The sequence below is a fragment of the Erpetoichthys calabaricus genome, chromosome 7 (genome assembly GCF_900747795.2).
Source record: "Erpetoichthys calabaricus chromosome 7, fErpCal1.3, whole genome shotgun sequence".
NCBI lineage: Eukaryota > Metazoa > Chordata > Cladistia > Polypteriformes > Polypteridae > Erpetoichthys > Erpetoichthys calabaricus.
Window position 1 is genome coordinate 81574330 of NC_041400.2, and position 18278 is coordinate 81592607.

An 18278-nucleotide genomic window follows, 5' to 3' on the forward strand; every position below is an offset into this window, starting at 1 on the left:
GGATGTTCCCAGTCTGTTACCCCGGGTTCTGTCACTATATCATGCACATTTATGGAGGTCCATCCAGACTGTTCACTCACTACATCTGGGATAGACGAGATAACTGTTTACAGTTAAAACATCTGGGTCAAATTAGGGCCGAAGTTAAGGTCTAATTTACAAAGGGAAGAATGAACAGGACTGTCCAGAGGGTGGATTGGAATCCCTATCTTTCCACAGTTTCAGCAGGTTCACGTGGTGTACCCGGTCGCCTGGCAGACTATTTGGTTGTTTAACCAAATAATCAATGAGCCCCTTCCTCTCCTTAACCTCGTAAGGCCTTGCCAATGGGCCAGTAATTTAAAATGTGAGGTAGGAATAAGTACCATGACCCAATCTCCCCGGTGGAACTCCGTAGAGATGTGCCATGGTCATAACAGCAAACCTGAACTACTTGCGCCTTTTCCAAGTGGTCTTTTAGTAGAGGTCAGATTTTAGCAAATCAATTACGTAATTAAGCAATATACTCTATGCTTGTCGAGGGGAAGGCGTCTTCCTCCCACTCTTCTTTTTAGAATGTCCAATATGCCTTGGGGTTGTCGTCTGTATAATAATTGAAATGGTGAGAACCCCGTAGAGGCTTGTGGGAATTCCTGATATGCAAAAAGGATGAAGGGGAGGAGCTGATCCCATTTTCTTCCATCCTCGCTGACCACCTTGCGAAGCATCTGCTTGAGGTTTTGATTAAACCACTCCACCAAACCATCGGTTTGAGGATGATACACTGAAGTTTTCAAATATTGTATCTTCAGTAACTTGGCCATTTCCCTGAACATCTCCAAGGTAAAAGGCATCACTTGATCCGTTAGGATTTCTTTAGGTATGCCGACTTGCGAGAAGACCCCACAAATTCCCGTCTGATAGCTTTGGTTGTTGGTGAGCGCAATGGAACAGCTTCTGGATATCGGGTCGCGTAATCTACCAGGACCATTATATACTTATGTCCCCTGGACAAGCACTCTAAGGGTCGTACCAGGTCAACCCCGATACGTTCAAAGGGAATATCATTCAGGGGTAGGGGAACAAGAGGAGTGTGGTCCCTCCTAGGAATCTGCTGCAGTTGGCATTACAGACAGGATATGCAAAAATGGCGGACCTCCTCTTTGATTCCCGGCCAAAAAAATCAGAGCTTAATGCGCCCAAGTCTTTTTGGGACCCAGATGGGCTCCCAAGAGGTGGGTATGTGCCAGTTCAGAGACTTGTCGCCAGTAAGTCAGTGGGACTAACAACATGGACTGCACTCCCCCCACGTTTAGGGGTGGGAGTGTTAAACCACTTTTACTATCTGACTAGTCTCGACCTAGTATTGCCGGGAACAGAGGTTTTTTTATAACTGCTACCGCCAGTTTTTTTACAGTCCCCTCATAGCTGATGTAGCATGAGGCAGACTTATACTGGCTGACGCCCCCGTGCACATAGGTTAGACTGGTCTTATGTTTAAGCCATCTTCGCGGTAACACCAAGTGGCTAGCAACAACTGAAATGTTAGTGTCGGAATGAAATAAAACTGTTGTTTTAAACCATGTATTATTACCACTCCCTTATGAGAAAAGGCCAGAGGATTAGCAAGAGTGCACCGGCCCCTCCTCTCTTTCTCCCCACAGACCACTTCGTCGCTGCAAGAAAACTGCCACTGCGTCTCAGGAGTTTGCTTCGTAGTGTGAAAACGGGGTTCAGATATAGAGATATCTCTATCTTATCATTCCACCGCTATGCTTCCTTGTGTTGTCGGTAACTTTATCCATCCACAGACTTCTTGTGCTTTCAGTGAGACATTCTCCGTCGCTCCCCATTGGATATAAAAGCTGAGACTGAAGGAGCACCTCTTATAGTAGCAGACCATTCCACAACTTTGAGACCCTGTCACTAAAAGCTCAACCTCCCACTATTATTTTAGTAATCCTTGGAATCATAAGCAATCCAGCATCTTGAAATCTTAATGTGTGCTTAGGTTTGTAAGTAATAAGTTCAGATAAGTAAGCAGGGCCTTGATCATTTAAAACTTTTTATTTTAAAGTGAGGAATTTGATATCTGCAGTTATGTGTTCATACTTTCTTGTAGTAATTGCTAGAGCAGCATTTTGAATTAACTGAAATCTGTATAAAGAACAATTTGAGCAGCCGGTGAATACTGAATTGCGGTAGTCAATCGTACTAGAAATAAATGCATGAATTAATTTCTCAGTATCCTGGATATTTTGAAAATCCCTTCATTTTCCAACATTTTTAAGATGTGAAAAAAACATGTTTTGGATAGTTTTGCAATGTATGCTTTAAATGTCCATAGTAGTGTCAAAGACAACGCTTATATTGTGTTATAAATCAAACAGTTGCATTTCTAAACAATTCTGTGATATTCCACTTTCTCCAGGGATCATCCTCTCAGTTTTAACCCATATACCAATCAATAACAAAAAGCCAATTATGCTTCCTACAGCCCCTGGTTATCACAGAGTACACATGGGCATTAGGGGTATGGGCATTATTAATCTTCAGGGTTGAAAGAATTTTGGAGTTTAGTTATGTAATGGAAATTGTGAAATGCACGGCTAAGAAGAAGGAAAACATTGAATATGAATAATTCATATTCAATGTTTTCCTTCTTCTTAGCCGTGCATTTCACAATTTCCATTACATAACTAAACTCCAAAATTCTTTCAACCCTGAAGATTAATAATGCCCATACCCCTAATGCCCATGTGTACTCTGTGATAACCATCACCACTAACTCAACGCCGCGATTTAAATTGTAAGCTATCAAAATCACCTATCATGGTGGCATCCCAAATGTCACCTGCATCAGCCTGTCCCAAAACACATCTCTCTCTTCATCATTTCTGCCAGCCTGCTAAGACTATATTCTTCAGTCATTCACCAAAGACAATCTTAACAACTATGACATGTTTACTTAGTCCCTTCACCTCCACCACTTTGCTTTCCCATATTTCAGACAGAGCAATAACCCTAGCATTGCCATTACCAATTCTATGAAGAAAAAAACTTGTAACGTTCACTATTCCCAGCAGGTATTATTACACGTTTACCTTCCATCTCTTATCCTGTACACTGCACATATCTACTCTGTTTATGTTTAGCACTTTATTCTATTTGACATGACGTTTCTGTCATACATCCAGTATTCCAGGTTGCAATCTTTACACTCTCTTCCTCACACCTCTTACTTACTTTTTTATCTCCCTTTTCCACCAGACCTGCAGTTTATCTGGTCTAGGACCATCATAAATTGTGTTATCCCACCTGTGTCTCAGATAGATTTTTCAGCTTTTTGTCTGACGTAAGCAGGTTGAAGTGCCCTTTGAGGTTGGAGCTATAATTTATAATGAATGTTTATTTTTATATAATCCTGTTAAACTGTCTTTCTAAGGAACATTTCAGAGTGTTGTTCTTATGTGCAATATTTTATTTATTAAAAAAATGTATATTAAAGTGTTATTAGCGGTCAGTTTAACAGGGGAGGTGCTGTGAAAAAGTAATGTACTAATAAGGAAATTTACTTGAGATATTAATTTAAAGCTATATTGCCATCTCTAAAACCTTTTTGCCTACTTGTTCTTACAGAGAAGAGAACAGACAAGTCTGCTGTATCAGGAGCTATACGGTTGCAGATTAGTGTAGAAATAAAGGGTGAGGAGAAGGTGGCACCATATCATATACAATACACCTGTTTGCATGAGGTAAATATCTTAATATCTTCACTATTTTAATGGTGGTTGTAATAATTGTGTGCTGTAATTTAAAAAAATTAAAATTTTGGAAAGTATTCCTTTTTGTTTTCATTGATTCATATACATGAAATACCTACAGAAATAGTTCCATTTTATTGGCTGTATATTCAAGTTTTTGTTTAACTTAATTATCAGAAGCAGGATTTAAAAAAGGTTGAAATTTAGAACAAATACAACATTCATGAAACTGGCCAATGCCATCCGGTTGAGATTTTTTAGCCATCTCTCTCTCTCTCTCTCTCTCTCTCTCTCTCTCTCTTTCTCTCTCCTGCAGAACCTTTTCCATTACCTGACAGACATCCAGAGCAGTGGCTCTGTCAAAATTCCTGATTCCAAGGGTGATGATGCCTGGAAAGTTTATTTTGACGAAGTTGGCCAAGAAATTGTGGACGAATTTGCAATGCGTTATGGAATTGAGTCTATTTATCAAGCTATGACGTGAGTATCTTTAAGAAAAGTGTGAATGAAACTTCCTGAGAAAATTTTCAAAAAGTTAAATAAATATGGACCAATCAGATATGTTAAACTGAATGGTCTGTCCCGTTCAAAATATTTATTATGTTTTTAATATCTGATTATACTCTTCAGTTACTATGCAGAGTTTATTTTACATGTTTGGATTCTAATTCTCTTTTATTGCATCAGGCTTTTATTACTATTCTTTACAGTTTTATTTCCTTAAATACATTTTTACATTGAATACCATCTATCACTTTATCCATTGTATGACTTTGTGATAAAGACTGAAGAATTTATTACTTTTATTATAAAGTGAATTGTTTGTGTGACTGTCATCTTATATCAAAGTAATGCCAACCTTTCCTTCAAACCCCCCATACATTTACCTTTTTTACTCCTCCTTGTGGATGTAACTAATATTGCTGTGTAGCCTGTGATAATGAGTAGCATGGTAAGTAATATTAAGGACATTGAGTCTCTGCATTTGCAAGTGAACTTTCCTTAATGGTTCTGGAGGAAATTTATGCTGTTAGTTTGCAATTTGATGTAACCCTTTCTCTTAGTTTATTTAATGAGACATTTTATAACTGATCAAAACATGTTTGAGACTTGGAACTGATAGAAAAAATACTTTTAGTAATTTAAAATGTAACATAAGTACTTTTTTTGGATAGACAGATGTTTTGTTAGAGATTGTACAGTCATCAAGTGTGCTCTTTCTCTTTCATAGGCACTTTGCTTGCTTGTCATCAAAGTACATGTGTCCTGGAGTACCTGCTGTCATGAGCACTTTGCTTGCCAACATTAATGCATACTATGCTCACACTGCTGCTTCCACCAATGTCTCTGCCTCTAACCGTTTTGCAGCTTCCAATTTTGGGGTATGTGTTGAGACCCAATTTTAAATGTTCGTTTCAAAAGTTAACACTAGAATCCCTGAAGCCTACGAAAAAACTTGTAATCCCGGGCCACCTTAAATTCCTTCGCACCTCTCCATTAGTGTCTTTTGTTTTGTAATTGTGTTGATCAGTGCAAGCAGCCTGCTATCCCATCCCCTCATTGCTGCAGCTCAACTTGGGCAAAAAGTTCTCCCAGCTCAAGTCTTGTTTATCTGGTTGTCAGGTGCCTGGAGTTGTATAGGGTAAATAATATATTGTTATTTGGAACACATGCATTTCATGTGTGTTCCGTTTTTACAGTGATCTGTGTAAATGTAGGATGACAGGAAATGTGAGAAATGCAAGAAATGTTGAACACATATCTAAAACAGAAACTTTTTCATGTTGCAGTACTAATGAGAAAATTGACTGAAGTCCAAATATCAAATAAACACTTTCACAAAAGATACACATATAACAAAACAAGTGCATGTTTATTCAATAATATAGAATTCAATAAAAAGAAATTGGGTTAGGGTATGACACTGACACGACTGCTTGGATGGTGCACTGGTAAGAACTGCTGACTCATAATCAGGAGGTTGTGGGTTTGAATCCGGGCAATTCCCAGAATTACCATTTTCAGTAGTGAGCTGCTCTTATTGTTACTATCATAGAACAAAAACATACATTTGATTTGAGTCTGTAACATTCAGTGTAAATTTATGGTACTTGTAAAGGTTAGTGGTTTTTTTTTTTTTAATTCAGTTTTATTCTCTCAGTCATGTTCACGCTCCCCCCCGTCTGACACTGCTGTTTTCAAATAAAGACATGCTACAACAGAGGTGAATTCAGATGAGGATGAGGGTTCTACATTGGAGAAAGAGAACAGAAGCTCTCCCTGCAATAAATGGCCACTCACACATAAGAACAATGCTGCTTCACCAGGCATAAAGGCGAAAGATGGCAACGTTTGGATATGCAGCAAGAGGTTGGGCATCATCCTGCCAGTCAATCTGCCACACACATATTCTTCAACAAAACAGCAGGGCATGCCAAGCTCACCAAGGTATCTTGCACAGCTTCTTGTGTTTGATAGACACAAGCATGCTGACAAAGTACACGTGCAATGCTACTACTTATTCAGAAAAAGATCCCAGTTGTCCCATGGGAGAAAGACTTTCTGAGGCTAAAGTCATAAAGCTTATGAAACCATTTTTGGACAAAGGCAGAACTGTAACAACAGTTGCGTGAAGTTTGACAGGAGCTTCCACCTGCAGCTAAAGTCATTCGTGTAGTGAAGTAGCACTGGACATGTAGTTTGTCAACATACCCATGTTGATCAAACACGGGAAGCTGTGCAACCTACTTGTGACTTTATGCTGTAGGAAGATAAGTAAGTAAATCAAGGTAAATAATATTTCAATGTGGCTTTTATATAAGTAACATACAGTATATGACCCAGATGAAATCGATGAGTGGAAAAGGAAAATTACCTCGAGGGGTCACGGTTTCACAGCACTCTCCTTCCCTTTTTGTTTCCAGGCAGAACACCTTTAAACATACACAACAGACTATATAAACTGGACAATGTTATAAAGGACGCTATTCAGCACAAAACACCCTTAAGACGCCCCCATTCATATAGCACCTCTACATATGTGTTCCAAATAACAATATATTATTTACCCTATACAACTCCAGGGACCTCACACCCAGATAAACAAGACTTTAGCTGGGAGACTTTTTGCCTGAGTTGAGCTGTGGTGGTGGCGGAATGGGATAGCAGGCTGCTTGCTGCTTGTGCTTATCGACACATTTGCAAAATAAAAGACGCTAATGGAGAGGTACGAAAGAATTTAAGGTGGCCCAGGATTACGAGTTTTTCGTTGGCTTCAGGGATTCTAGTGTTAAACCTTAATTAAGGTCTGATAAAATTATCTGCCTTCAGCATTATACTGTTGCAAAAGGTGTGGCTGTTAAAGATCACAATAACATAAGAGCAGGGGAATTTGATGAACATTTTTCTCCCTTTTTTGATACATTTCTTTTCAGTAAATACTTTGATATAAATATATATATGGAAAAATTTTAACCATATTTCCTGCTGCATGTTTGTAGATGATAAACAGCAATTTTCTTTTACATACAGAAAGAGCGGTTTGTGAAGTTACTGGATCAGCTGCATAACTCTCTTCGCATAGACCTCTCCATGTATCGGGTGTGTAAGAGATCTAAGATTCTTCTTCCTCTTACTATATTGCTAAAACGGTTTAGTCTCATTTTAGCTGTTTCTTTCCTTTTTGCTTCCACCTGTTTTGACCCTGCCATTCACTATGTCTGTTAATGCACAAGACTATGCTTGCTCTATAGTTATGCGTTGGACTCCTGGATAAACTTTGCCAGTAATTATATTTTTAAAGATCTGCTGTTTTGTGATTTTCTTTCAGTTGATTTAAGTTAAGCACGTAGATATTTTATACATATTGCACATTGCATACTGACCAGAATTTGTATTCCAGAACAATTTCCCAGCAAGCAGCTCAGAAAGACTACAGGATCTCAAATCCACAGTGGATCTGTTGACAAGCATTACATTCTTTCGCATGAAAGTAAAGTATCTTTTTTATTCCTATATTAAATACTTTGTAGTAGAAAAAAGGGAAGGAGTGAAAGAATTAGACTATTTATCACTTGAGTAGTGTACAACTTTTACTATTATCAAAAATGTATGCAGTGATATATTTTATATTTTAGTATGTACTAGTCATTGTTTATCCTTAAAAATACCAACTTGTGTGTTATGATTAAGCTATTTTGGCACTAACAGAAATAACTTATATTTAATAAAAACTTTTGGGCTGTTTTTGAAATGGCCTATTAGTTGTACTTATGCTTTAAAAACAAAAACAGAGTAATAGAACTATTAGTAAATATATCTTTGTAAATAAATGTAATTTCAAAAACAAGCAAACAAGACTGTAGCAAAAGTACAGGAAGGTAAATATTATGGCCTGTGTTTAGGGACCCTTACATGAAGGTTGAAAGCAACTGGTGTAAGGCGTGGCAGAAAGGCAGGAGGAACAGGGTGATTTATATTCCAACAACACAACATGTTAGAAAGTCAGAGGAGAGGACACAAGAAGGTAAGACATGGGAGTTTTCAAGTGAGCTGAAAAATGAAGAATTAAATAGACGTGTTTAGGATAACGAAGCCGCAGGCAAAAGGAACATACAGTAGATGATGAAGAGAATAATAGTAATGGGAATAAAGATACCTGTAAAAAGTATAAGAAGAAGTTGTTGAGTGAGGAGAACAAATACGGTAAATATGTGTGAAAACTGAAAAATTGAGTTGTAAACTTTTGAAAGAGAAGGTTGTAGAAGTACTTAAAAAGATGAAGATAGGTAAAGCAAATGGCCCAAATGGAGTAGTATTATAAATTATAAAGATGTTTGACAGATCTGGGCCATGCTAGTATGTGCAATGGAGGGAATTCCTGAAGAATGGAAATAAAGTGTGCTCATTCTAATATACAAATTAATGGCTGACCCATTGAAATGTGTGTCATACTGTGCAATCAAGCTTCTGGATAAGGTAATGAATGTGGTTGAAAGTTCTACAGAAAAGAATCAGGGATCAGTGAAAGTTATTGAAATGCAATATGATTTAATGCCTGGGGATAAATCAGCAGATGCAGTTTTTGTTATTAATCCAGTGCAGGAAAAGCATCTGGCAAAAAAAATGACCTTACAGAATGTATTTGTAGATCTGGATAAGGAATGTGTCAGTAGGGCTTGAGCGGTGGCTGTGTAGGCATTGTGAAGGTAAAGTGTAGGTGAATGATTATTTGTCTGTTATGATATCAATGTAATAGGAAGTATGATCAGTGTTCAGGGCAGCAGGTGGGCATAGAGGAAGTTTTGAGATGAAGAAGGAGGGATGCACCAGAGATCCATTCTCAACCCATTACTATTTGTGATAGTGATCGAACTGGTGACCAGAGAAGTGTGTGAAAGATTGCTGTAGGAGCACTTGTATTTCAGCCATCTTACTTGGTGGCAAAAAAAAAACTAAATACAAAGGAAATGGAAACCTATTTTGGAAGTACTTAAAAGACCTAGGTGATAACTGAAGGTAAAGGGGAAGGAGATGTGGAGGAGGTAGGTACTTGGCCATGCAACTTGAGTGGAAAAAGTGGTTGGAATAAACTCAAATCAATGCTTAGTTTGCCTGAAGCATGTGCAAAATCATGTGCTTACGTGAAGAGTAGTCTGCAGGCAATAAATGCTACCTTTATTTTTAGAAAATGTGTAACAGAGTGGACAATGTGGTTTAAATTTAGATAGCCATAATGGAGTATTATTGGAGAATGTAGGGAAGTTGACATGGTGGGTGGATGGATCTGCAGGCACAGCAGTGATAGCCAAGGTGAGACGTGCATGGAAGGAATTTTGGAATCTATCCACCATTTAACATTATACAAAGTTATTGTCTTTTTTTCACCTGCATTATTATCATTCTTTAATTTAATATTATTTATTGTATCAGTATGCTGCTGCTGGAAAATGTGAATTTCCCATTGGGATTAATAAAGTATCTATCTATCTATCTATCTATCTATCTATCTATCTATCTATCTATCTATCTATCTATCTATCTATCTATCTATCTATCTATCTATCTATCATTCTGACTTCTAAAGGTGCCTTACAGGCAGTGAAGTCTAAAGTTTATGAAAGCTGTGTAAGCATAAATATGTTTAGCTGGAGTGAGATGTGGCCAGTGAAAGTGGAATATGAAGTAAAGCTGAAAAGGACACAGAGAAGAATGATCAGGTGGATGTGCAGTGTCTTGGAATGAAAGGAAGGTGAATGCTTAGTTAAAATAAAGACTTGGTGTGAATGCAATTGATGTTGTGCTGAGGAGACACACACTAAGGTGTAAAGTATAAGATGATTAGGTACCAAGTGCCAAATTGGAGGTTATAAGGCCAAAAGTAAGGTCAAAGAAGACATCGTTAGAAGTGGTGTTTCACAACAAATGGTGCATAGAATCAAGGATAATGGAAGAAAACAAAATTGGCGAGCAATCATCTAACCTGAGTAAATCAGGAAAATCGCCATTAATCATGTTACTATGGTAATGATGAAAGCACATTCAAAAGACAAAGTGATCATGTCAGATGGTCCATAGACATCAGAACAATAAACCTTGTGGGATGAATACTGCCATCTGAAAACATGACACTGCGGTGGGCTGGCGCCTTGCCCAGGGTTCGTTTCCTGCCTTGCGCCCTGTGTTGACTGGCATTGGGTCCAGCAGACCCCCGTGACCCTGTAGTTAGGATATAGTGGGTTGGATAATGGATGGATGGATGGAAAACATGACATTGTCACCAATCACAACTTAAAAAGGCTAATCCTGTGTAGTGTTGGCTTAAAACAGCTGTTTAACTGATACCAACTCAAAAAAAACATCTGTGATGATATTTTAAAGATGATCTTAAGTCAGTAGATACTGCACTCTCTGAAAATGTTTTACTTTTTAAGTGCAACTATGACAGAATTCAATTTGAATCTTTTTTTTCCTGAAATTAACAACTGTGTTTGCATATACAGGGCAATGTCTACATAATCACACCAAAGGCTATCCGTTCAATCTTTTGTTCATAGTATGCCAAATGAATCACCAGGTTATGTAAAAAAATATATAAAGATTGGAGCAACAATATTGGAAAATACTAGTTCACAAAATCCATAAAGCAATAACTCCCTTTATTTTATTTAAAAATAAGTGGAATTATATACTGTGACAAAGTTTTTTTCTTTTTTACATGTAAAACACACACACACACACACACACACACACACACACACACACACACACACACATATATATATATATATATATATATATATATATATATATATATATACTCTTTTCGGGTTCTGCTTGCTTTATCTTTTGGTCATTATCCCAATAAGCGGATTGTTTATATTTTTCATAGTTTTGTGGTAGTGGTTGTTTCATTTTTACACACTTACTTGTGATATAGCCAGCTATATACAATTGCTCAAAGAAACATAAATTAGCTGATTTATGAACTTTTTTCTGACTACCAGCAGTGACATCAGATTATATTTTTATGGTGAAACAGGTTCAGGAGCTGCAGAGTCCTCCACGAGCCAGCCAGGTGGTCAGGGACTGTGTCAAGGCCTGCCTTAATTCTACTTATGAGTACATCTTCAACAATTGCCAAGATCTGTACAATCGTGAATATCAAGCCCATCCGGTGAGTGATTCTTATGTTTTAAAGGAAAGCATGTTTATCTTCACCAACTCGTAATGTAATAATGTCATAGATATTTCACTTCTATAACATTACAATTTTGATTAGTCTGCTTTATGCCTATTGTGGAAATTGTGGCATTAGCGTTTAGCCTGTGAACCACTAACAGTACAGTCACAGTACAAACCTGAAGATGATAACAGTCCTGACTTTCTGGCCTAATGATGGTCTTATTTAGTTTAGCCAGCCAGGTCTCTTGAGTGTCCAGTCTACTTTGGACCCAGAGTTTGACTCTCTAGGTAGAATATAATCTACAGTTGTCTTCAAGATACAGTATCTACCAAACAATACAAAGATTTCACAGACATGTTTCGCCCTTATTACATCTCCTTATGAGGATCAAACCTCAAACATTTGGTCTTTGGAAGGAGCCGATTTATTATGGAATGAACCTTGGAACACTGTGGTCTGATGGTGCCCCTACCCACTAAGTAGCCCAAATATTTGGCTTTGGGTCAGCCCGAAGAAACATTTCTTAAGGTTGATCCGCAGACCAGCTTCTACTAGTGTTTGAAGCACCGCCTTGACGTGCTGTAGATATTCTTCCCATGTGCTGGAATAAATAATAATAATAATAATTCATTACATTTATATAGCGCTTTTCTCAGTACTCAAAGCGCTATCCACACAGGGAGGAACCGGGAAGCGAACCCACAATCTTCCACAGTCTCCTTACTGCAAAGCAGCAGCACTACCACTGCACCACACATCATCCAGGTAGGCAGCACTGTAGGTGTTGTGGGGCCAGAGCATTTTGTCCACCAGATGCTGTAAGGATGAAGGGGCCCCATGTATGCCAAATGCAAGGACACAATACTGCCAGTGTCCACTAGGGGTGCTGAATGCAGTCTTTACTTTCATGGACTCCGTTAAAGGAATTTGCCATTACCCTTTTGTCATGTCAAGTGTGGTCAAAAATTGAGCCTTTCCGAACTGTTCAAGAAGATCATTGACTTGCGGCATCGGGTAGGCATCAAATTGGGAGACTTGATTAAGCTGGTGGAAGTTGTTGCAAAAGGGCGGCACGGTGGCGCAGTGGGTAGCGCTGCTGCCTCGCAGTTGGGAGATCTGGGGACCTGGGTTCGCTTCCCGGGTCCTCCCTGCGTGGAGTTTGCATGTTCTCCCCGTGTCTGCGTGGGTTTCCTCCGGGCACTCCGGTTTCCTCCCACAGTCCAAAGACATGCTGGTTAGGTGGATTGGCGATTCTAAATTGGCCCTAGTGTGTGCTTGGTGTGTGGGTGTGTTTGTGTGTGTCCTGCGGTGGGTTGGCACCCTGCCCAGGATTGGTTCCTGCCTTGTGCCCTGTGTTAGCTGGGATTGGCTCCAGCAGACCCCCGTGACCCTGTGTTCGGATTCAGCGGGTTGGACAATGGATGGATGAAGTTGTTGCAAAATCGTCAACTTCCATCCAGCATAGCAACCAGGACAATAGGACTGGAACAGGGACTATGGCTCTCTTCAAAGACCCCTAGGTCCAGCATACACCTGATCTTCAGCTCCTCATCTGAGCAAAAAGGGAACAGTGCCAGTCAAAGGAGGGATCAGGTTCCCTATCCTTTCACGATTTAAGTAGATTAATGTGGTATATTTGTTAGCTCTGCCACTGATTCAGTTGTTTCGCCAAATAGTCGACAAGCCCCTTCCTCTCCTTAACTTTGTAGGGGCCCTGCCAATGAGCCAACAATTTCGTTTGGGAAATGGGAATGAGGACCTTGACTCAGTCTTCTGGGCAGAATTCTTGGAGGGTCATGCCACAATCGTAACAACAGGCCTGTGCAAGCTTTCTCCATGTGTTGTTTTAATATTGGAATTTTTTTCAATCTATTGCTTAATTACAGTATGTACTCCCAAGATATTTGTAGACGGGAGGGCCTCCTCATCCCAGCCTTCCTTTACGATACCCAATATCCCAAAGGGCTGGAATCCGTACAACAGTTCAAATAGGGGGAAACCCGCGAAGGCCTATAGTACTTCCCGGTAGGCAAATAAAAAAGGGGAAGTAACTGGTCCCAGTTCCTTCTATTCTCACTGACTCACAGGTGGCACAGTGATAGTGCTGCTGCTTCGCAGTAAGGAGATTGTGGGTTCACTTCCCGGGTCTTCCCTGTGTGGAGAGCACTTTGAGTAGTGAGAAAAGCGCTATATAAATGTAAAGAATTATTATTATTATGAATTATTATTATTACTGACCTCCTGGCGCAGCATCTGTTTGAAAGATTGATGAAATCTCTTGACCAAATCATCGGTCTGAGGGTGGTATACCGAGGTTGTCAGATATTTTATTCTCAGTAACTTCACCACTTTCTTCACCGTTTCTGAAGTAAAAGGCATCCCCTGGTCCATGAGGGGATGCCATCTTACTCAAAGACCCTTACCAATTCCTGTGTGGTAGTCTTTGAGTTGACTGAGTGCAGGAGAACAGCCTCCGGAAATCAGATGCCGTATTCAACAAGAATTGATGTATTTATGTCCTTTTGCCAAGGGTTCAAGGGGTCTGCAAGGTCTATCCTGATGTGTTCGAATGGTATGTCAATTACAATACAATATAATACAATTTATTTTTTTGTATATCCCAAAATCACACAAGAAGTGCTGTAATGGGCTTTAACAGGCCCTGCCTCTTGACAGTCCCCAGCCTTGACTCTCTAAGAAGACAAGGAAAAACTCCCAAAAAACCCTTGTAGGGAAAAAATGGAAGAAACCTTGGAAAGGCAGTTCAAAAAAAAGACCCCTTTTCAGGTAGGTTGGGCGTGCAGTGGGTGTCAAAAAGAAGGGGGTCAATACAATACAATACACAGAACAGAACAAATCCTCAATACAGTATAAAAAATAAAACATTTACAAGTATGGAACAGAATTTAACAGTAGATGATATCACATAATATGATTTGGATTTGTTTAGAGTCCTGGAGACCTCAGCCATCAAGCTGCCTCCCCCATTTGGCCATTCCACAGCTGAAACAGCGCTGGGCCAGCCAATCCGATGAAAGTACCCCTCTACCCCACGATTCCTGCGATCCTCCATCAGAGATGACTTTACCATAGGCAGGCAAAACAACTTGGCAGGAGGGCCGTGGCACCAAGTGCCACATTTGAGTACTGAGAAGAGAAACAGAATAGGTGAGGGTTAGTAACAAATTATAACTATCATGCTACTTATGTTTTAGTGCTAATGACTAACAACAGAGATGCAGTCTGTACAGTTAATCAGCAGCTCTATTCAGGATATGCTAAACTGAAGTAGTGAGTCTTCAGCCAGGATTTAAAAGCTGAGACTAAAGGGGCATCTCTTATAGTAGCAGGCAGACATTCCACAGTTTAGGGGCCCTGAAACTAAAAGCTCGACCTCCCACTGTTATTTTATTAATTCTTGTAATTATTAGCAGATTTGCAGGTTTGTAAGTCATGATAAGTTCAGACAAGTAAGCCAATTAATGGCCATTTAATGCTTTATATGTTAAAAAGAGGATTTTGAAATCTGTCCTAATCTTAACCAGGAGCCAGTGTAAGGATTTAAGAACTGGAGTGATGTGTTCGTATTTTCTTGTTCTTGTAATAATTCTTGCAGCAGCATTTTGGATTAACTGGAGGCTGTATAAAGAACAGTTTGAACATCCAGTGAACACAGCATTGCAGTAGTCAATCCTACTAGAAGTAAATGCATGAATTCATTTCTCAGAATCCTGCTTATTTAGAAACACCTTCATTTCCCAACATTTTTGAGATGGAAGAAACATGATTTGGACAACTTTGTTATGTACGCTTTAAATGACATGCTAGAGTCAAAGATAACTCCTAGATTGCGGGCTGATTCATTAAAATTAATGGTGATTCCAACTGAGTTAAATGATGACAAAATATTGTTGTGATCAGCTGTCATTCCCTCCAACAATTAACATCTCTGTTTTATTGGTGTTTAAAGATAGGTAGTTCTCATCCATCCACTCCTTTAATTCACTAATACAACTAATTAAAGACAACATCGGATAAACTTCATTTGATCTAAATGAAAGGTATAACTGGGTGTCATCTGCATACGAGTGAAAATTAACATTATGTTTCTTAATGATAGATCCAAGTGGAAGCATGTAAATTGAAAACAGTAAAGATCCCAGTACTGAGCCCCATGGGACGCCATATTGAACTTCTGTGTATAATAATGGAGTACTGTCAGCACATTTCTGTACATATTGGAATCGATTTGATAAATAAGAACTAAACCAAGCGAGCACAGTGCCTGTAAGGTCAACATCATTTTCTAGCCAGTGCAGTAAAATAGAATGGTCAGTGGTGTCAAATGCTGCGCTTAAATCTAACAACATAATTACAGTGGAGTTTCCTTCCTCATTGGATATCAGAATGTCATTTACAACCAGCCTTACTGCCGTTTCTGTACTATGACCAGTGCGGAAACCAGACTGGAATTTCTCAAATAAATTGTAATGCATAAGGTGTGACTGAAGCTGACTGGCGACTACTTTTTCTAGTATTTTATAGAGAAAGGGTAGATTTTAAATGGGTCTATAATTATTAAGTATGTGTGGGTCAAGGTCTGACTTTTTAAGTAATGGTTTAATGACTGACACTTTTAGTGCATCAGGTACAATAATGAACTATTGATAATGTTTAGAATAGGCGCTAGAAGAACATCCATTGCACTTTTTACTAGTTTTGTTGGCACTGGATCTAGGGAACAAGTAGTGGGTTTCATTTTAGAAATTAAAGTTAAGACTTCCTGCTCAGTTACAGGATTAAAATTACTAAAGTGCTGGATGCAATATGAGACTGAGTCTGCTAAGCTAGTATGCGGTTTGTACTATGATGCTGAGATCTGGGATCTTATATTTTTAATTTTCTCAGTGAAGAAGTTCATAAAGTCTGTACTGCTAATATCTGTTGGTATTTTTCACTGTAGATCTGAATTCCCATTTGTTAGTTTAGCCACTGTTCTAAACAGTACCCAAGGATTTTTATTATTGCTATTTATTATTGTAGAATAGTATTCTGAGTGAGGTTTAAAGAGAGCTTTTTTATATTTTTTAACACTCTCTGTGCATGTAATTTGAAAGACATATAGCTTTGTTGTTTTCCATCTGCACTTCAGTTTTTGACACTCTAATTTAAGAGCTCTAGTGTTTTCATTAAACCAGGGAGAGTTTCTATGTGCTGTGATTTTTTTTTTTTTTTAAGGGGAGCCACTGCGTCCAGAGCATCTCTCAAGGTCACATAATAATGTGATGTTAGCTGATCTAAATTGTTTTTAATGTTTACATTTGATGTTAACTGATATAAATGGTTTTCCACAATTACCCTCGGCTTGCTCAAAGTATCTTTAAATTTTGAAGCAGAATTACAATCTAGATGTTGCCCTGTCTTTGTTTTAATCTGTGAGTGCGTTGGCAAGGGCAGTACTAAATCAAATGTACAGTAATTAAGTAGTGATCAGAAATAACTTCATTTAATTAAGTAATATTTCAATTTTGAATTTCAACTTTGTAAGTTTAATTAAATCTAATCAGATTTAGTACTTAATATAATATAATTTACCAAAACAGCTTTACTGCCAAGAGAGCGAAAGTTCAATAAGCAGCATTTAAAACTGCTTGCTTCTTTCTGAACTGGTGATATGTTTTTTGTTTTAATTTGAAGTAAATTTCTATTACAGATGTCCTTGGTGGAGGGTCTGGTTTTATCTCTTGGTCTAATTATACACCTTATTTTTTGTTTATCAAGTAATTTAAGGTTTGCATCAAGACTAAATTTACTGGATGCCCCACAACAGGGATTATGGGTAACAGCTTCAGGAAAGTAACAGGTGGGATAAACAACAGCCTGTGTTTTAAGATCACATGACTGTGGCCTGGATGGTTACTCACACGCCCTGTGATTGAATTGGTGATGCGGACTTCAGCCCCTCACTGACTACAGTGGGACTAGCCGAATTGTCTAAACCAGTGTTTTCCAAACTTGGTCCTGGGGAAATTAGAAAACTAAGTTTGCTAAAAAAAATATATATATATTAAAATGTACCAAGGAGTTATATAGGAATAATGTATTTTTTTTTCTACTTTTCTAGGTGTTCTAATTGTTTAATTAATCCATTATTTACTAATTAGTGGGTCTGACGCTAAAGTAGTTTTAGCCTTTGATTATTCAGTGTTGTTTGTCAGAGTGTCTGCTCTACTCATTTTAAATTGTGATTAATATGATAAAACGAAGTGGGAAAACTGCACAGAGAAAAGTCAAAATATAATGAAACCAACAAAAGAGAGTTAAGCATTTACATCTATAGAAAAAACAGAAATATTTCTAAATGTCTTATAAATGTAAAAATCATGCTGCTATGCTTTACTGAATGTCAAATAAAAGAAAAAAAAATACCAGCTAATTAAATGAGATCAGCGTTATCAGGTGTTGTCACTGATTAGGAATCCGGTTGTAACAAAAACCTGCAGCCACAGTGGGTTCCCAGGACAGAGTTTGGGAAACACTGGTCTAAACAAACCGAGTCGATCCAATTTTCAGTTTGCCTAATTGCTATCAGGTTCCTAACGCGGTCCTCCAATTCGCATATTTTCCTGACCAACTCTAAATTAACTAAATATTTTTGGCAGGTGAAGCTGTTTGCACTGTCAGCTGGAAAACCTGAACTGTACATGAAGCAGGACACACAATATATAAACGTGCCCTCAATGTGCAGACAGCAGATAGAACTTACATTTAGTGCTGATATCATCTTCTTTGTTTTTTAACTCTGGTGCTTTCGGTGCTTTCCGCTTTCAGCTGAATCACTAAGAGACCGT

General features: G+C 38.5%; 1 protein-coding gene across 1 annotated transcript in view; it reads left to right on the plus strand.

The window, feature by feature from the left end:
• The window catches only part of LOC114654212 (protein unc-13 homolog B-like), an 837814-nt gene that overhangs the window by 509198 nt on the left and 310338 nt on the right, over positions 1–18278 (plus strand). Inside the window, 6 exon segments of the mRNA XM_051929449.1 lie at positions 3619–3734; positions 4060–4223; positions 4975–5125; positions 7275–7343; positions 7645–7734; positions 11284–11418. Of these exon segments, the coding sequence (XP_051785409.1) occupies positions 3619–3734; positions 4060–4223; positions 4975–5125; positions 7275–7343; positions 7645–7734; positions 11284–11418 (725 nt within the window).